Source organism: Felis catus, chromosome D2 (genome assembly GCF_018350175.1).
Source record: "Felis catus isolate Fca126 chromosome D2, F.catus_Fca126_mat1.0, whole genome shotgun sequence".
NCBI lineage: Eukaryota > Metazoa > Chordata > Mammalia > Carnivora > Felidae > Felis > Felis catus.
The window spans coordinates 75785152-75805812 of NC_058378.1; the positions used below are offsets into that span (position 1 = coordinate 75785152).

Below are 20661 nucleotides of genomic sequence, written 5' to 3' on the forward strand. Positions count from 1 at the left end.
TGTGAAGTGTTACTTCAAATAATTACATTGCTGCTACTTCTATGTTGAAGCATGCTTTTAAACACTGTAGTTATTCAAATATTTACAATGTATATCATTTTAACTTCATGTAAAAGCACAAGTATGACTGTCTGATTTTAATACAAACACCATACTTGGAATTTCCCCCCAAAATGAAATGTAATTTACTACAATTTTAATAATCAACACTTTTTAAAGTTTTAAAAATATGTCTTAAATGTGGACCACCAACATTTGCTCAAGTAACTCAGATAATGCTGTTCCTTATTTAGCTTGAAAATTTCTTTATCAGTCTGGCTTCGGTTTCTTTAGGCATAAAGTATTTCCTCCAAAGCGACTCCAAAATCATGCAATTTCTTCCAATATCACACTTTTTTCCTGCTGACTTCAAATGTGGTCCACCTCAAGGGAGGGGAGGGGAGTATCAAGGTTCAGGATGAACTTATGTGTGATTCCCAGTTTTTCACGATCCTCCCTTTTTTTGCTCTTTTAAAAACACAGTGAGTTAAAATACTGAACAGCAAGATAAAAATGGAATAGTATCTAAGAATCAAAACGTATTACCCATTTCTCCTATTATATCAAAATTTGTAGTCAGAATTGTCTTTATTGACTTTATTTTAGTTTTTGTACACAAAGAAAAATCATGTTCATATCCATCATGAACAAAAACTTAAAAAGGCAGAACTAGAAGACATGTGTCCTTCACCAAAGCAAAGCTGTGCTAAAGGTTCCAAACATTTCAATTTTTAAAATAAATATTTTCATTTTCCGATGTCTACTTTCATGTCTTCAGAGTGTCACAGGAAACTGAAGCTATCATGAATTACAATTTTGTTTAGAGTCCCAGCTCACTGTGTTTGGTAACTTGCCATACCATATCCAGCTTGGTTAGGAGGAGGTATTACAGGGGGAGGAGCTTGTCCTTGGGGAGGCTGAGCACCAAATCCACCCATCCAAGCAGCAGAAGGTGATTGACTTGGGGGAAACAAAAACAAAAACATCTTGAGCAAACAAAAGAAAAACTTATCTATACATTTACACAAAAGTCAAGCAGAGCCTAATCACAGAATAGACAACAGGAAATCAACACACCTACAACAAAGAGCAAAGAAAAAGTGACACGCATCCACGTATATAGAATACATATCCCAGGATTAGTCTTAAACTTTTGTTAAGATAATCACAACTTAACACAGTAACTTCTCTGAAGAATATCTCAAAACTGGATTTATAAACTGACAGATCATCTACCTATCCTGTACTGCAAACATGGGACATCAATTTAAGAAATTAAAAAAACACAGGGAACCAGTCAAAAAAAGATCTGGGTTGGCCTGGGAAAAGGTGCAAAGGACCAACCTACTCTATGAACAAACAGGGGACAAAAAGGAAGCTACTTTGTATCACATAAACCTCTTAAGACTTCTCACACAAGCCAACAGACATAAATCATTAAATTTCTGAACACATCTAGGCAAAGACCTTTTCCACGCAAAAATTAACAAGGAGATCAAATAGATTAGAAACGTCAGTGAAGTTCTACCAACTGCTGACAGAGATGGTAGGACACACCAAATGTTACCCCAACCTTCCCTCTCACCTACACAATAAAAAGCAAATGTTTAGCACCATAATCACTACTCGTAAGGTTCCTATTAAGGCTTATAATGTCAAACAGTCTGATGAATTTACTTTGAATAGATTCTCCCTAGAAAAAGACACTTTTTATCTCTTTTGTCAAAACCGGATCTGTTTCTACACTGGAAAAACCCAACAACTCACTCTACTCCGAATCCTTGCTGGTTCCATGGTTGCCCATATACTCCGTAAGGCGGGACTTGCCACCCATTTGCCATATACTGTCCGTACTGCTGTGGGTTTCCATAAACCTGGCTCCACTGGCCCCACTGGCTATAGTCGACCTAGGAAAAAGCAGAGCACTGTTTCAGGGGCTAAGTAAGAAACACAGGATTTGAAGAAAGTGGGAGACAAGGAAGAGAAAAACTAAGTAAGCACCCTTATGTGAATAGGACTCTGTTATTTATCATTGTCTAAGTTTATTGGGGTGGTGACACCTGTGGAAAGAAAGTATTAAGATTCAGTTAATACCGCAAAATAATCACTTTTGAAAAAGCATTAATAAAATCAACTGAAAGCAGCTATAGGCTTTTATTTTCTGTTTGTTTATTTTACAGAGTTTCTAAAGCTTTTATGTAGATATGTAAGACGGAAACCTTAAAGAGTGCTGTGAAAAATCGAATTACCTGTTGGAAGTTTTTAGTCATATCAGGAGATTCTTTACCCCAATAGCATTTAACAACATGTCCTTCAATAGTAGTGCCATTCACCGAAACAATGGCGTGGGCCGCACTTTCATGGGTTGAAAATCTAAAAGAGGAGGATATGAGGTTTTTGTCTTTTTTTTAAAGAACTTATTTAACACAGTAAATAACAGAAAGTCATTAGTTCCTATCTGTCAACCCTTGGTGTAGACAGAACGTGAAATAAGTTCTACATTGCAAAGAAGTACTAACGTAACAAACACTGACGCCCGAGGGGATCAGAGCATGTAACTGAAAGGAACGGGTCAAACAGAAGAGCACCCTGTAGGTAGGATTTTACCTGACAAACGAATAGCCTTTCTCTGGAAAAACTCTTATTTCCATGATTTGTCCAAATGGCGAAAAAGTCTGTCTCATAAGCTGATCTGAGAAACAAAAACACACAAATAAAACACTTAAGGCTCAGGACCCCGGTACGACGATGCAGCCCCGCAGAGAAGGGGAGGCGACAATCACACACTGTACCTGTTAACCCAGAGGCAATTCCCCCACAGTACACAGTACAATTTTTTGGACTTGACTGGTTTACTACATCTTCAAATCTCAACTGCTTAGTGTTATCTATATGCAGAAAGGAAACAAAAATGTTGATTGTACATGGAGTATAAAACGGATTACGACATACTGTTAAGATACGCCTCACTGGGCGAGAAAATACAATTTTTTTTCGTGACACTATGATTTGATCTATAACATCAGCTGGTTCACTGCTCCAAATATACTAATTACCAAAGCCCAGTCACTATCAGAAAATTAAATTCAAGATGAAATGAGGCTTACAGTACTAATTTAAATTTTAAGAAATGAAGACCACGCTAATTCATGATTTTGTGACATATCCGTAATCTTAACACACATAGTAGACAAATCTTACTTTCTTGTGTACTTTTAGGTGCAGGTGGTTTACGTGTGGCCCAGTTGGTTCTGATCTGACGACCACCCAACCACTGACCTCCCATATGCACAATTGCATTTTCTGCATCCTACAGAGAAAGAACAGAAAGAAACAGTTAATTACAGACACAGAAAACTGTGGTATATAAGACTCAGTAAGATGAAATAAAATGCTGGCACTGCTGGATCCAATAAATCTTTTCAGTAAATGAATTCGCTAAGCATCCTAAGTATACAAACCTGAACTAATATCACAAAACAATGATCTGAACTTGGGTGAATACATAAAAACTATCTTTAGTCACAGCTTTCAAATTACAGCATTTTTCAGCATTAAAGGAGCATAATTGAAGCATCATAATTCAAATACATGAGGAAAAATCATAATCGCACGGACTACCAAAACAGGAGAAAGCAGGAATCCCACAACACAGAGCTGTTCACAAATATCTTAATTTAGTGGTTGATCTGAAATGTAACTTTTACCGAAGAATACACAGAAACTCTAATACTATGGTCTAAATTACCTACCCCCCAAAAATCTACATTCTAGTAACAACAGATTATGGCTGTGACACAAGCCTGAAAACTCATTTTCAAACAGAAGATTTCTGCATTATGATTCAGAATGCTGCCAATAAAGCTGAGTTTAATTATCACAACTAATGTGAATATGAATCTAAGCAAAGAAAGAATGCAACTCCTATTCTCTGTCTTGCTGCTTCAGCCACTTGGATAAAACGTAGGTAATTTAAGTTGCTGAAACGTCTAAAACGTTAATACCAAAGCCTGCTTTATTATTTGATCTTACACTTAGTGCAAATGCTTAGATATTTTGGTAACTCTTTCTTAAAGAATTTAGTTTTCTTTTCCATAATCTGCTATAGTCATTAATATCCTAGCTACAAAAGGATGAATAATTTAAAAGTTAAAATGAAGATTTTCATGGTTCAGACTATATATAATTGAACTTCCCTCCAAATTCTGAGATGAGCTCATATGTCCTAGTCTTGAGCCTGACTTCCAACACATCTTACCTTTACCAATACATAAATGCAACTGCAGTAATACTCTTCCTTAAAATCAGTCTATCTTTTTCCAGTATTTATTTCCAAGAAAAAATTATTCTCTACTACTAAAACATACAAAATTACACCAAAAAAACCTATGGCAGTCAACATCTAAAAATATTCAAGATTCAGAATAATTAACGACTAAATATTTTATTAAATTTACATTAAGTTGAAAAACATACCAGTTTGTTATAAAAAGATACAAAACCATAGCCTTTGGATTTTCCAGTTGCCATGTCTTTAACTACTCGGGCATCCCTGTGAAAAGAAGCACAGCTAAATGAGGGAAGTAAGAGTCATCCTCAAAATAAAAACTAAAAGGAACCACACACACTGTATTGTGAGCATTTTTTTAAATAAAATTCCAGTTAGCCCTAATTAACTACTGCCATTCCTGAACTCTCCCTAACGCTTCTTTACCTGTTAGAAAAAAGCAGTAAGACAAAAACATGTAATAAACATGCAACCTAATCAAATAGCCTGCACTTTCTAAACTAAATGCTCAAATTTGAAGATTAATAGGAACAATAGTTTCCTTTTCTAATATTCTATCGGCTAGTGTCCTCTAAGGTTTACTGGCTCTATAAATTACTGTAACAATGCTAACTACTTTACCATGCAATCTCTAAATAGTTAAATGTCTTCTGCCTAGTGATACAAAATATATGAAATATTAAAAAATTGAAAAAGAGGTAAAAATAGGAATTAAAAAGGCATACATGGCCTGTTAACAGATTTCTTTATTTTTCTTGGTCAATTCTCTATCATCATTTTGGAGTTTGGGCAGCTGTAAATTTTGAAAAATTGACATTTTCAGAAATTTAAGAAAGGAGAATAAAAAACTAACAACAATGCTAAGCACACCAGTACGAAAACAACAAATTTACACAGAAATTTTAGTGAGTAAGTTAAAATGATTGGAAATATAGAACTCCACTGAATATAGAATGTTAAAATGTAAATACTAAAATATGTATATATAAATAATGTATAATAAGAATAAATAGAAATGAGAAAAAAATCTACAACTGAGTTCCAGTGTGCACAGTTCCTTGCAGTTAGCCTTCAAGATCCTGTCCATTCTTATGAGCAATTCTGCAAAATAACCAGAATGCTATTACTTTTAATTGTGACTTGGACTTTAGAAAAACTGCAGGTCTCAGGTATAAATAAAGATTGAAAAACAGCAACCTGTATTATTTTTTATACTGATTTTTAAAACAGTACTACTTACCACATTTAAAGATTAAAAAGCAAAGCAAATATCAAAATAGAAAATTAAGAATTAAATCTTTCTTTCAAATAAATCTATAGAACAACAAATTGTATACAGAAAAGTATTGTTGTTCTGAGTTGAAACACATTCCTGTAAAGTAGTACTACAAAGTTTAATTTAAATCTACAGGAAGTACATAAACATTACACGAATTTTAATCAGAAAGATAAATTGTGATAAACATTTTATAAAACTTATAAAACCACTTTTAATTTTCCAATATATTTGATCATGTAACACATAGTGAAATTTGAGCGTTAACTTTGCTAAAAAATCAAACCACATTTGGGCCCTAACTAGCAGAATCAAATACCACTAACAAAGAAACATCTACTAATTAATCCCACATTTATGGCTCAGACAATGAAACATTTTAATATTGTAACAGTACTACTTTTGAGTTAAAATATTAAAACACATTTATCATTATAATTAAACATGTACATTTCCAATTCAACCACAATATACCCAAGGATTTACCTACTTTTCCCAATTTATAATTCCTTCTATAAAAATTTAATACACAGCATACATCACATTCACTTTTGGTTAACCACCAAACTTTAAAAACATTTGACAGAAAGTTGGACTTTATAATAGGCTTTACCACCCAAACATCTGCTTCAAAGATAACAAACAGAATCACTTAAAATTTTTTAACATATTATACACAGGATTAGATGAAAACAAGACCCCAAAACACTGAAATGACATTAACATTTTCAACAACATCTACTAATCAAAAAAACAAAACAAATCAACCAACAAACAAAAAAAATCACACTAACTAGGGAAAGAAAATCTTAGTTCCGGTACAAGTTAATCATATACAATTGTGCCTATCACTATTGAATATAGTATTGATTGTGATACTTACGATATTTTACCAAAGGGGGCAAATGCTGATTTGATATCTTCTGTTGTAATTTCTGGACTCAAATCCCCAACAAACACGTGGAAGTGATCTGAAATCAAAGCATTTGGTAATCAACTACTTAAAGTCAGCTCCTAAGCCTTTTTCAGGTAACACTAAGGGAAGAGAAACCCTATTTAAGCTGGTAGCGCTGCCGGGATAATTTGAGAACTCTTCCACAGTGAAATGCAGCAGAAGTACTTACTGGAAGTATCTTTTTTCTGGCTACTTGGTGTTGTTGCCCAGTTTACTTTGACCTCCTAAAAATAAAGATTATATTTAATACAATTATTAGGCACGTCATTATGAATTATAACACTTACCACTTATTAAATCATTGATAATTTTTGTAAAAACACTAGGCTGAATAAAGCAAAACCATCACTCAGCACAGCTGAATATTTGTTTAAAAACTCGCTAAAAAAGAATACAAGCTAATTCGCCATGCAAATATACACACTTGTGAGGTGCCATCATTCTGTTATCTTACCTTTCCCAAAATTTTTCTCCCATTCATAGCAGCTAATGCAGCAGCTGCATCTCTGTGTTCATAAAATTCCACAAAGCAATATGGGTCATTGCTTGTATGCTGCAAAACAGAAAATCCAACAGAAGAGTTGACCCTTCTGCTATCGGGTTGCTGAGAAGAAAATCCAGGAAAAAACATTACTGACAGCTAGGAATGTACACGGTGAGATTGCATCAGCTTATGAAAGCCTAACACTTATAAAAATAAGATTTATAGCTACACCTGACTTTGCACCTCAGAATACTGTTGTACGCAAACAGAACCAACTGAGCGCTATAGAATCAGGACTATCTCTGTTAAATCAACATACAGAATGCTGGTGGAATACGTTAAATATAAAACAGAAGTTTATATCAGACCAAACAAAACCTTAAGTTTAGATCTGAGATAAGGACCACTCCTTACCACTGCTCTTCTCTCTCCCAACATTATTTCCAAAAGGATGAATTCTATTTATGTATCATAATCCTTCATAAACTATATCCATGCCAAAAAAAAAAAATATATATATATATATATATATAAATGAACCAACTTCACAAACTTTATTCCTGATTGAAACTAGGATTTGTAGTACTACATACGAGGAGATGAGATTATGTATTTCTTTTCTGGATAAGGAATGAGAATAAAAACAGAAAAATTTCACATTTATAACCAGCTATTGAAATGAACTCCCCATCTTTCAAAATATCCTAATGAACAGGAGACTCTATTTCGTCTTCAAAGACCAGAAAAATATACTAGTAATCAAGAAAAGAATTTCTGAAAATATGTCTTAATAAGATATGCCAAGACAAAGCTACAATTTTTAATCACAGAAAATAAGAAATCTTTATTAAATATGTTCTACAACATTATGCTTGAAAGTAGTTGGCAAATAGACATTTATAAAGGCAATGAGAAAGTATTACCTGAGTTATAGCAACTTTATAACCTAACAACCAAAACGGAAATGAATTTTATAAAACTGCAACCTACACTGAAGAGCCGCAAAACTGTACAAACACGTTTCTGCATGAGGCTAAAGCATTCATCACTGTTCAATGTAAAATGCCCTAAAAGATCAATACTATTTAAAACATGGAATTCTAGTTGCACTTACAAGGGGTACAAAATACCAGATAAAATAAAGATCTTTTCAACAACCACTGTTTTTCATTCCAGGAAAGTTTTAGAAGAAAAATCCAAAATAAGACGTCTAAAACAATAGTGGCGAAGCAACCAGAAGGCATTTCCTTGAGGGAAAAAAAGTGTGATCATTAATACTGACAAGAAAACTATGGGCTCTCATACAAAATCCTATTGTCGTAGCCATGTGAACTCTGTTCTTAAGAGGTACAGAAAGGAAATGGGGAAAAGATTCCAAAGAAAAACATGCATTTAAATTCCTCTTATAAAAGAGTTAACATTTACCGGTAACATTCATTTGTAGAGATGATTTAAAGGTAAACAGCAAGCTAAAACTATGCTATTCAATTTTTCATTTTACTCCCATCTCTTCTGCCCTGGTGGTCTTTAAAGAAAACACTGGTAATTGTAGCAAAACGTACAGGGGTCCAATGGTAGATCCATAACAACAGGCTTTAGTAAATTAGCCTACTTCTGCAGACTGACTTCAAGCTTATCTACCTAGTAGCAGGCCAACCCCATTCAATGTATGAACTATGCATGTGTACACACACACACACACACACACACACACACACACACACCACACTGCCTTTCATCTAAGATACCATTGATCTGTCACAACCCAACTGTCAGAGATGTTAAAATTTTTTAGCCTTAGAATCACTAACATTACATTACAGTATATGGAGAAACCTAGAATCTAAGATAAACACTATCTAAAGTAAAAGACCATAAAACTAAAGGAAAAGGATTTTTCATATACTAAAATGGAATCTACGAAAAGAAAAATAAATGCCTACATAGTCAGTAGTACAATTCATGCTCTTTGGAAACTTCCCACCTATGCCACCAAGGGATACTCTAAAAAAATCAACTATGTCCTTACCTTAATTAGTATTGTCACCAATTTTTGTTGGATGACATAAATGTCAAGACAGAGAAATAATGAGATTTTACAACTATCTACAAGTCTGAATGTAGGAGTAGTAGAATATGGATGAATTATAAAAAGCCATTTCAAATCCCTCTCCCCTCAAATGGCTGATTGTGCACACAGGTTTTAAAAAGAGTACTATTAAATATTTATCAAATGTTTCTCCAAAATCTGCTAGTGACTCTTTCCACTTTCTCATACCCCATTCTCTCCTGAACCCACTCCAGTCAGCTTCCTACCCAACCAGGCCAATGAAACTTTGTGCTGAGCCCACCAGCGACCCTTCTGCCACCTCTATGATCCTTTTTCTGTCCTCATCTTGACTTTCAAGCAGAACTCAAAACAGCTAACGACTCTTTCTCCCTTAAATATTCTAGTTTAGGTTCCACATAGCCTCTTGGTTTTCTGGTTTTCTCACTTGGAGGATCTTTCAGAAGGTAGTTTTCCCCCTTCACTCAAACTCTGAACATCACCCTAAATGCGGAGATGCTCCAAGCACTTGGACCTGAGCCACCCTACTCTTCTCTATCAGCAAGTACTCTCTGCAGATCCAGCAACTAGATCTCATCTAGTCCCACAGGTTCAAATACCACTGCAAGCTCGTATCATCAGCACTGGTCTTTCAGTTTCTCCAACTACCTACATATAAAGTCCACTTATTTGTCTAACATGCACACCTTCAATTTAACACTGCCAAAACAGAACTCCTGATTCCCACCACTCCCCTCACCCATCCTGTGCCTCCCTTGACCATGCCCATTTGAGCAAAGAAAAACATTACCATCCACACAACTGCAAACAAGAATCTTAGTCTTTCTTCATGTCTTCCTTCCCCATATGTCCCCGCCACCAATCCAGTCCTATTGATTCCACCTCCAGTTATATTCCAAACTTACCTATTTCTATTTCTACACCTACCACTTTACAGACAAGCCCCCATCATCTCTTACCTAGGTGAGTAAAATAAACCCAGCTGGTTTCCCTCCTTCCATTCCTGTCCCCTACAATCCATTCTCCACGACAGTCATTCTCCAAATAATTTTAAAAATGCAAATCAGGGGGCCCCTGGGTGGCTCACTCGGTTAAGCATCCGACTTCAGGTGTTATCTTGTGGTTCGTGGGTTCACGCCTTGCATTAGGCTCTGTGCTGACAGCTGAGCCTGAAGCATGCTTCGAATTCTGTGTCTCCCTCTCTCTCTGCCTCTCCTACCCTCATGCTCTCTTTCAAAAATAAACAAACATTAAAAAAAATGCAAATCAGAGTAACTCCTTACCCTTCTTAAGACTCCACCATAATCAGAATAAAATCCAAACTGTGTGCCACGGCCTGGAATGCCCCAGGTGGCTCCAAACGCTGCCTGCCTGCCTCTTTACTCTCATTTACCATCACTTCCCTCCACTCCCCAGGCTCCAGCCATCCTGGTCTTTGGTTCCATGAACTCACCAAGCTCATTACCAGCTCAAAGCCTTTGTATCTGCCATTCCTTCTGCCTCCGGCTCTTAACATAGATGGCACCATCTCGTTATTCTCACCTCAGATCAAAGACGTGACCTCTTCCCTCACCACCTACCCTATATTAGCACCAAACCTCCAATCCCCATACAGACCTGTTTTATTCTCTTCATAGCTCTTATCCCTAAATGCAATTATCTTGTGTACTTGCTTTGTTAATATTCTCAATGTATATGAACTCATGGGAGTCGCCTTTATCTGGCTCTCCACTGTATCCCCAGCACAAAGTAAATTTCTGATGAATAAAAGGATGAATGAATGAAGGAATAAATAATCAAACACAAGAAGGAAAGAAGAGACACCAGAACAGAATGATGATTATTATTAGTTAAGAAAGAAGACCAAAAGGCCCATTTGCTTTACTGGTTTCTCAGAGTTCCCCTTGCAGGGCATACACGAACTCCTGGGCACAGCTTCTGGCCCCTGCCGAACACTCCTGCCTCGTCTCCTGGCATTTTTTCTGACCAATCTCCTTTGGAAGGCCAACCATGTTAGGGTTTCTACCTTCCCGCTTCCTATCAAAGTACTCCTGTTCCCTCTGTCCACCAGGCTGGATCGATGTTCTTCTCTCACCCAGAATCCCTTCCTCCGCTATCCTTCAGTTTCAGCCCGGACATGGACTCCTCCCAGAAAGCCTCCCCTCACCCCAGACATTACCGGACCTCGGTGCTCCCACAGCACTTGAAGCTGCCTACTTCCACAGCATTTATCATCCTCTGTCATTAGTGCCTGTTAACTCCTCTGTCTCCCTCATTAGGTGGTAAGATTCTACGGGGCTAAGAACTGTCTCATTCATCACTGTATCTCTAGCACTTACCGGAATGGCTGGTACGTAGTACACAGTCTAAAAAGTGTGTGGGTGAATAACAAAAAGGAAGACAAGAACGAACTGAAACACAAATCTTTGGGCACTGCTACACAGTCTTAACCAGGAAAGTATGAAAAGAAAGTTTTCTTTGCAAAAAGGGAAAGAGAATTCTTGCCCTAACAGTTTAATTCCAATCTGGGCAAAGCTACTCAGTTATTAGTATTTATTAAAGATGCTCAAGATGCGTGGTGCCGCAGCATACACGTGAGGGGCTAATGTGCTCCCACATACACCGGTTCCTGACCTTTACGTGTGTGTTTTCTGAATCCGTAACATTCCTACTGGAAGCGTATGCAGTGTCACCTAGTTTTTCAACACTCTGAGATAAGCTCTAACAACTTTTACAAGCGGAATCACTTGATGACAACTATATCCTGAAGAATGACCATGTGAGAGGAACAGCACACAAACTTTGTCCTCTCAAATAAAACTCCTTTCTAAACTTAGTCTGTCAGCCAAGTCAAAGTAATAAGTCAACACAACAAACGTGACCCTCTCCATCAGAATAAGTGAGGCTTAAAACGGTATTTTTAAATGATACTAATCAACTCATGTATTTCAAAACGGTAAACATCATGCTGTCAGCACATGGAACTGGGAAGATCTTACCTCTGTTATCATTTTACAGCTTTTACAGGGTCCAATCTGACTGAATAACTGAAGTATAAGGACTTCTGTCACATCTCTGGAGAGGTTACCTACGTATCTGTTCAAGAAGAAAAGAGTACATTATCAGCAATTTCCTTTCAGCTCTGGCTCTAATGCATTATCATTTAACTCAACACCTTTTATTTCATTTTAACTTCTTGTCTTCAATAACATTTTTCCAATTAAGCCTGATCCTATGAAAGTAAGACTAACCCTTATTTAGGAAAGCAGCAATTGTTCTCAGGCACTAAATTAGGCCAGTAAAGCACCACTTCACACGTTTATAAAAAAGAAACCAGTGTTACTTTGCATACCCCAAAAGCCTATTATTCTGTAACCTATGTATCATTTTCTCATTTTATTTGTTAGAAGAAAAATAATAAAAATTTAAACCAGGCTCAAAATAACTACAATTTCTGGATGTAAAACACAGTTCAAAATGTGTGTGTGTGTGTGTCTCTGTCTCTCTCTCTCACACACACACAAAATACCAAAAATACTGATTGATTATAACACCTGATCGTAAAGAGATATGAAACTTAAGGTGAGTTTATCTTAGAACCCCAACGAAAGCAATTACACAAACAAAGAACAGAATAAAGGTAAGAGCAAAACAGAGATTGGAGGGCTTTGTTCTGTCTTGCTAAATAAGATTTATTGATATGTCTTCACTGTTTTATTGTAGGAAAGCAGGGCAAAATCGTAAAATTTCCTAATCTAAAATACATCAGAAGCAATAAAATACATCTTTATATAGATAACAAAGCAAATATAAGATTTCTTCAGAAATTTGGAGAAAATTAAGACAAATCTAGGTAAACTTATACTATTTAAAGACTTGGGATTATTTGTTAAAATTACAAATTGAATATATGTATTTTTTATAAGAAATTCTGAATACAGATAAACTCAAAAGAAAGGACCACCACCACCCAGAAATGACCACCGGGTTTCTCTTGTCCCATGGATTTATATTAATTTAGCTTAATAAACTGCCAAACTTGTAAGTGTTTCTGGTACTTGGTGTATAATTCCTAAAACTCACATCTGTTATGAACAATCTCATAAACCCAACAATACTTATAAAATTTAACATCGTTTCTCCTGGAAATTAAAAAGACATAAGTTTTATTTTCCTAACAATAATATATAACATCTGGAAACTGAGTACTGAGACCAAAATAAGCCTTGCATCTATGGTTACCATATTAAATACATAACTGCTTTAAGCTGGAACATTTTGAAAAGGAAAAATAAACTGAGAAATGTAAAGTGTAAAAAAATTATCTGATTAAGAATGAATAGCAAGAGCGCCGGCCGAGGTAGCTCAGTCAGTTAAGTGTCCAACTTTTGATTTCAGCTCAGGTCATGATCTCACAGTTCATGGGTTCGAGCCTGTGTTGGGCTCTGTGCTGACAGCAAGGAGCCTGCTTGGGATTCTCTCTTTCTCTCTCTGCCCCTTCCCTCCTCTCTCTCTCCCTCTCAAAATAAATAACATTAAAACAATAATAATAATAATAATGAGTAGCAATTCAATGAGTTCAGCTAAGAATTTTCATTGCAGTGGGTACTTACATGCTCTGAAACTGAAACACAAGTCCAATGTGACTTAAACAGAAAATTAAACCAGGGACAAACTGGTTTAGGTCTACTATGCCATCTTTTTCTTATAATTAAAGTAGAGCAGACCCATCGGCAGGCCATGGAGTGACATACTTTTTCCAGCAGTAGCAAAAGGTTATAGGATTATAAGCTCGTCAGACAACTGCCTATTCATTTTTAACTCATAGGGGTTTGTGAGCCTGTATCCAGGGAATAATTTCTTTTTGTGCAAGGTAGAACTATCTGAACAAGTGACCGTGGTCTCCTAAATGTTATATTCATTTAACCTAAAGTGCTAGCTAGTTCGTTTCTAAGAGAATACAAGAAGAAAGGATAAAACTGATTTTCACATACTGACACTAATAACGAAGTTAATAGAATCACCATTTTAATATAATAAAATTTAAATAACTTAAACGGTTTTAAATTTGCGTTACTGTTTATACATTGATTTGTTAAGAAAAAACTGCATGGGCATTAATTACCTTCCACACCTAACAGTCACAATTAAAGCTGTTACTGCTTAATAGGATTTTTATTCCACATCAACATCTTTCGAGTGAGTTATACATTTTGAAGAATTCTAGGGGCACATTTAGATACAGCAATTTACATTTCAAGCACTGATGCCAAAGAGCAAAATGGTAATCTAAGTTTAGAATGTCATGAAATACAGTAATTCAGTGTTCAGGTTTCCTACTTTTTAAATATTTCCACTAAAAGTTCAGTGGTAAAGCAGCAAACTAAATTCCAAACACTAATATAAAAAAGGACTTCCGTGACAACACATAGAACACCTTAATTTACCAGGATAAGAAGGATGTAATTCATCACATAATTTCACCTAAATTTCACCCAAATCTCAGACTGCCTTCTCCTTTACTCGAGTTCTATAATTCATTCATTTGCAGATGCCTTCATCCTTCCTAATACTCAATAGGGAAACTTCCTATAGCTTTTAAAATACTGTAGTACACAGCTTAAGTACCTTGCATTATCGTAAAATTTTTCCCAAAATAAATAGTAACAAAAATACTTAAGACAGATGTTCAACACCTGACCTGGAAAGAAAATCATCTCTTGGCAATACACTGAAATGGTATCTTTTCTCTTTCTAAATTATAGTTTCTACACTTCATTTTCTTTCTGTTCTGGTTAAGAAGTAGTCAGTGTATTCTAAAGTTCCAAGTGTTTAAATACATACATAATTTTTACTTGAAGAACTTACAAAATAACAGAAAAAGACAAACGGCTCAAATTCTTGTATTGAGAGGCCAATACAAAGAGTGAACACTTAGAAAATTCCAAAACAATTTTTTACTCAAGAAAAAAAAAAAAAAAGGCATACCTTAGATCTATTTTGTCTTCTATGAACAGGAACTGTAGGCACTAAAGCACTAAAAATGGAAAATGATGCTTTTATCCCTAACATAAGGGTTAAAATCCAATTTGAGACCAGAGACTTGGCAGTTCCACTGCAGGCAAAAGTTCACATTGCCAAACTACTTCCTATGTCCAACTGGGCAGAATTTTAAGTTAAGATCATGCCTTTTCAGAAGACTAATCAAACTTCTTCAACACTGAACATGTTCTCACTCTGAAGAGTTACCAAGGTTGAAATTAATTACATGCACTTTTACACAGGCTACCATGGCTAAATTTCCACGAAAGTAACATTTTTGCTTTTGTTCTTGGCAAGTTCCTATATGAGAAGATTTTATAACAATATCCTTCAATGGGCCTCTAATGAACGGATCAATTTGTCAGTATTGCATTTGAGGAAGAGGCACAGGGGAGGAAAGGTGCAGGGCAGGGAGGGTGGGGGGTTGTCCAAGTGAACTGACCATAGCAACACACATACACACACATTTTAAAGAAACAGAGAATATGATTAAGTCGAACAAGGTGCTTAATTACAGTCACGATATAGCCAAATCCATTGTATAGCTAGTCAAATTTATAACAGGATCTAATGGTTTCTTCTGCTATTGCCCTTAGATGTGCAGATTATACTCTAAATCACTGCTCTATTTCCTCCTTTTTTGACAGCCTCTAACAAAAAGAAAGAACAGCCTTAAAGGATGGCATTGCATAACATGGTGTAATCCCAGATCCACAATTCCGACTCATTTTGGTGCATCAGATAAATGAAGAAAGTTAATTAAACTATAATAGAACACCATTATAATTTAATGTTGTATTATATATTCAGATATACCATGGATCAAATCACTGCACTCAAAAGCTACCCACAACACAAGCCTGAAACGTGGGTCCAACACCAGATTACACAGCATGATCTCATTTGTTTTTTTAGATCACAAGTTATCCCAGACGTATAACCCCAAGATAAATGTCAAATAAGAACAAAGAACATCAGAAAACAGACCTTTAAAGGATAAATAAACTTTAGGCTGAACATCATCAAAGCAATTCTATACCACTTTAAATACCATCAAATAAATTAGTAATACTGTAGGTAATGAATATTTAAAGACCTACCTAGGCTATAAACACCATATTGTTTTCTGATGATAGAACCATATGTCTTAGCTTGTGTGTGTCTGCAGGAAAAAAACCTCACTAGTAACACACAGGCATTTTAAGGAAACAGTTTAAGATAAGTTTTGTTAAGAGTACATTCTTTTAAAACATACTAGCCACTTGAAAACCTAACCCACAGATCACAATGTAAAATAAAAGAAGGATCTCCATAAACAAAAAGAAATCGTACTAGATGTCAACCTCTAAAAGTCACGTTCAAAGTTTCCGTCATGTTACGTACACCTAAAACACTCTGAGGAGAATTATGTAAAATGAACACTTAGGAAAAAATAATATGCATTATTTTTATTAAAAATCTGATTTTAAAAAATCCCAATTCTGAAACCTTTGCTTTTATCTCAAAATTCTACATATGAAGGTTTTTTTTTTAACATATGAAGGTTTTAAAAAAAGATATAAAAATCAACAGACCACACCATGTATGACAGTCATGTCTGCTCATAATTTTACATCCCTCAGGACTTAAAAAAAACAAACTTAATACTAATTTAATGAAAAGAAGTATAATCATTGTAAAATATTTGAGTACCTCTTGTGTTCCAGGCAGTGAACTAAGTGCTGCAGGGGTAAGACCTAGGAAGATGTAGCAGTCCTTGTCTAAAAAAAAAAAACCCTTCCCATAGAGAAGAGTGGGAGAAGGAAAAAGGAAGACAGAATAGTAAACATGTACTAGCATACAAGTACAACTAAGCTCAAGAGGTTTCTTTACTCACATGTACACATGTCACATATTCTTAGACAACTGTAAACAAAGATGACTTAAGTGTGTTTCAGAGAAAGAAGAGGATATTGGAGAAAGTAGAGGTAAAAAATAAGTGACAAAGTTAGCTCGTTAGTCAACTGAAGAAGGGTCCAAGGTCTGAGGGAGACGAAAAGGCAAATGCAGAGATAGTTATGGGAATTAAAGGTAGTGAAATGGCATATTATTTAGCCTGACAAAATCAGGAATTCCTCTTCACAAGGGACAGATAGATACAGTTAATGAGAAATGTGCTATGAGAATTTACCAATTATTCAGTAGCTATTATGATGCAGTGATGACATTTCAGATGTTTAGATTCAATGTAACTTGTATCTTTGTTAAATACATGCTGGCTGGGCACTAAATCCAGCTTTCCCAGATGCTTCCATCAAAGCACACATGGCTAAATACCCAGCCTTGGCTTCAATAGATTTTAAAGGGCAAATTTCAAATTGTCCCAATTCTCTCTTTTCTGGGGAAAAAAAGGTTGGAAGTGGGAGACAGCACAAAACATAAATATAAAAATTCTCCTAAGCAGGCTTTTCACTGAAGCATTCGATGGGCTAAAGTTGGCTGTGAACTCTCAAAACAGGATGGCAAGTACTTTGGTGAGACATTAGAAAAATAAGATTACAAAGAGTGCAAGCCCACCCCCCTACAGGTCCCTCCCCCCCAAAAAAACGAAACAACAAAACCCAAACCAGTATCAACATCGTACATAGATATCTATCTTCTTTACTATCTTCTCTACTTTGGTAGAAGAGATGAGAAGCTAGTCAGACTTCCTAAGTACCCATCCACCTTCATCTATTCCCCAAAAAGTAATTTCCCCAACAGACAGCAGAGCCAAGTGGACTATGATCATATCAATACTAGGCAGAGGCAAAAGAAAACAAAGCAGTGATCTGACTCCTTGTACTGGAGGTAGGTGTGCTGAGTTTCGAGGCTAGGAAAACCGAAGGTGCCCAACTGAAACACTGATTTAGAAATTACTCAGACTTTTTAAAAAATGTAGAAAAAAGAAAGGAGTGCCACACTATCCGGAAAGGAATGCAAATGCTGAGTCATCACTCTTCATTAGGAAAGAAAGGAAAACTGGAACAAGCAGTTGGAAGATGAAATTCATTCATTAGATCGGGCTTCAGGTAAACAAGCAACAGCAAGACAGAAGAAAAAGCGCTCAGAAGACACACATCGAATAATGGGTAGACATCATTTTATCCAATTCTGAAGGTCTCAAAGCACAAAACAGATTAGGAGGAGGCAACACCAAAAGAGCAAAAGCAGTTTAACAACTGGTTGTCAGTGTAGCGTAGGTAGCGCTCAAAGTAAACTTCCAAGAAGGGAAAGATGCTCCGGTGGCAAGAGGCATCCCTTTTGCACTTCAAAAGTAGCGGGCGCTTTTCGAGCGTCTCTGACAGCGTGGGCGGGGGCACGTGGGGCAGAAAAAGAGAAGGGACTTGAGTGGAGGAAGAGTGTCCAGCTCCCTCGGAGAGCTTAGCTTGGGAGAAGAGCTGGGAGCGATGTAGCCGGGGACGTGCAGGGCCAGAGTGGTAATTCCTCGGGGCCCGCCGGGCACGAGGTTGCGGTCCCACCCCCGGTCCCACCCCCACCCAGGCCCTGCCCCCGTGGGGACCGGCAGCTCCCGGCCCAGTCCAGGGCCCCCACAGCAGAGGGGGACCAGGAGCCCTCCCTGGCCTGACAGCCCCTGCCGTGCAGAAACCCGGCCTAGGAAGCGCGTGCAAAGAAGGGCGCGAGAGGAAAAGGTCGAAACAAACCCCAGACCCCAGGAAGCGACTGTTTGGGGGAAGGGAGGACTTCCTTCCCAAGGAAAAGGGGACAGAGGAGGAATGCACTTCGCGTCCGCGCCACCCCGGAATCCACCCCAAGAGCCGCCGCGAATCCCAGCTTCGGCCCGGCTCTCTTGCTCCCTCCCTCAGCGTCTCCCGCGGTGCCCGGGCCTCTCGGCGTCTGGCAACCCCCGTCTCGGGTACTCACAGAGTCCGGGGCTGCCCGTCGTCTTCCATCATGGTGGGTGCGACGGAGCGATCCCGGGACAAGGGGGAGGGCAGGGCTGGGGAGGGGAGGGGGTGGGGAGGAAGGGGAGGGGGGCTCCGGGCACCGGCTGGGGACAGAGGAGAAGGCACCAAACCCTGCTCTCGGGCTCTCTCCCCCCAGCCCGCTCCGGACACTGCGCTCCAACCAGGAGGAGCAGGAGGAGGAGGAGGATGAACAAAATGGCCACCGCCACCAGCCAGGCAGGAAACGGGGCAGAGCGCAGGCGCGGCCCGCCAGGTCACCGCTCAGGCCAGCCGCGACGGCCTGTAAATGGGATAACTGAGTGGGGAGAAAAACGGGCCGCTAAGGAAACCCTGTGCCCAGTCCCGACGAATCACGTCGTCGCTGTGCGCCTGCTGGCCGGCTGAAGCCCAGCCAGCTCAAAAACAGATCGAGTGAAAAGGGAACCGCCGTGAAGCTGAAGGTTCTGGGAATTGTGGTCCTGGAGAAAAAGGGAAGCACTTCTCCAGAGGACTTCTGGGAATTGTAGTCCACAGCAGACGGACACCGCCCGCAGCGCCCTGGGTCGCGGGGAAGAGACTTCTGGGTAGTGTAGTCGTAAGTGAGGACGTGCGGCGACCAGGAAGTCGGCGTGCTGGAAGGAGAGGGAGAGAATAAAAAGCGTCGTTGACAGGCGGGGAAACGGGATGGAAAAAATGCTGACCGGGAAGTAAACTACAAGTCCCAGAGTGCCTCGTGCTGGAGGCTGGCCTAGGACTGCTCTAAGCATGTTAAGGCCCTTCAGTTGGCTCAGCTTGCGCGACTGCTCCGCCTTCGTCCAGCCTGAGAGCGGTTTCTTCAACTGCGTGTGAAGCAGTGCTTTGGCTCCGCGTGGTGTGTGAGCCGGCAGGCCCTTCTAGCCGTGCTCTACTCAGCAAAACAGCCGATCGGTGGACATCAACTGCCGACCCGCGCGACGGGCTGGAGGGGCCGGGGCGGACCTCGGGTCCGAGCTGAGCTGGGAGCCGCGCTCGCTGGGTCCCCTCGGGTTTCCCGTGGTCCGGTAGTGTCTTTTCGGCATGTTTTCCCGCAAATAGGTATTCCTAGCCTAGGTAGGCTGTTTGTAGATTGCTTTGTAAGTTTACAAGATTTCCCCATCCTTTATCTCATCGGATAAGAGGGTAAGAAGAGCAGTCCTCCATTAAAATGACTCATCGAGCCAGTGTAAAGTACAGTGATAGTGCCCTCCAACCCCTTATTTAATTCTTGGAGTTGAAAGAAATATTTGGGCAGAGACGTGCACAGACTTAAGGTGGTGTTTGCAGATACCGATCATGTACACAGAAAGTGAAGTCTTGCTTGAGGATAGAGGGAAACTGCCTCTAGCCCTGTAGAATTTTTCCCCCCAAAACAGTTCATGGGTGCGCTTCCATCCTCTCCCCCCAGCATCTTAAGGAAAATGTTTGTATCAGCTGTTAGTGAAGGGTGGTAGTAAAGATTTATTTTTCAGCCTGTTGCCCGAGCCTAAGGGTCGCAGTTAAACAGTGCCTTAAGAGTTGGCTCTGGGGGCGCCTGGGTGGCGCAGTCGGTTGGGCGTCCGACTTCA

The 20661-nt window shown here is 38.5% G+C and overlaps 1 protein-coding gene across 8 annotated transcripts; it reads right to left on the bottom strand.

The window, feature by feature from the left end:
- Nucleotides 1-621: 621 nt before the first annotated feature.
- TIAL1 (TIA1 cytotoxic granule associated RNA binding protein like 1) lies at nucleotides 622-19314 on the bottom strand. Of its 8 annotated transcripts, none has more exons than XM_011287588.4 (13): nucleotides 19056-19287; nucleotides 16253-16314; nucleotides 12110-12206; nucleotides 7013-7162; nucleotides 6728-6782; nucleotides 6487-6574; nucleotides 4516-4591; nucleotides 3241-3349; nucleotides 2832-2927; nucleotides 2647-2731; nucleotides 2289-2412; nucleotides 1807-1946; nucleotides 622-999 (listed from the first exon to the last, which is right to left on the bottom strand). In XM_011287588.4, exons 3-13 carry the CDS (start codon nucleotides 12119-12121, stop codon nucleotides 873-875), a joined length of 1062 nt encoding a protein of 353 aa, XP_011285890.1. In that variant the 5' UTR covers nucleotides 12122-12206; nucleotides 16253-16314; nucleotides 19056-19287; the 3' UTR covers nucleotides 622-872. The 8 variants fall into 8 exon arrangements, with proteins under 8 accessions (XP_011285890.1, XP_019669463.1, XP_023096767.1 ...); XM_019813904.3 differs by having other exon boundaries at nucleotides 7013-7111; nucleotides 19056-19285; XM_023240999.2 differs by lacking the exon at nucleotides 16253-16314 and having other exon boundaries at nucleotides 19056-19291.
- Nucleotides 19315-20661: the final 1347 nt, after the last annotated feature.

Bases quoted from the DNA above. Each gene is read 5' to 3' on its own strand.
- TIAL1 (XM_023240999.2), bottom strand. From the start codon at position 19,087: ATGATGGAAGACGACGGGCAGCCCCGGACTCT. The intron at 12,207-19,055 runs GTGAGTACCCGA...CTTCTTGAACAG, and splicing joins GACGGGCAGCCCCGGACTCT to ATACGTAGGTAACCTCTCCA. The intron at 1,947-2,288 runs GTAATTCGATTT...GCTTTTTCCTAG, and splicing joins TGACTAAAAACTTCCAACAG to GTCGACTATAGCCAGTGGGG.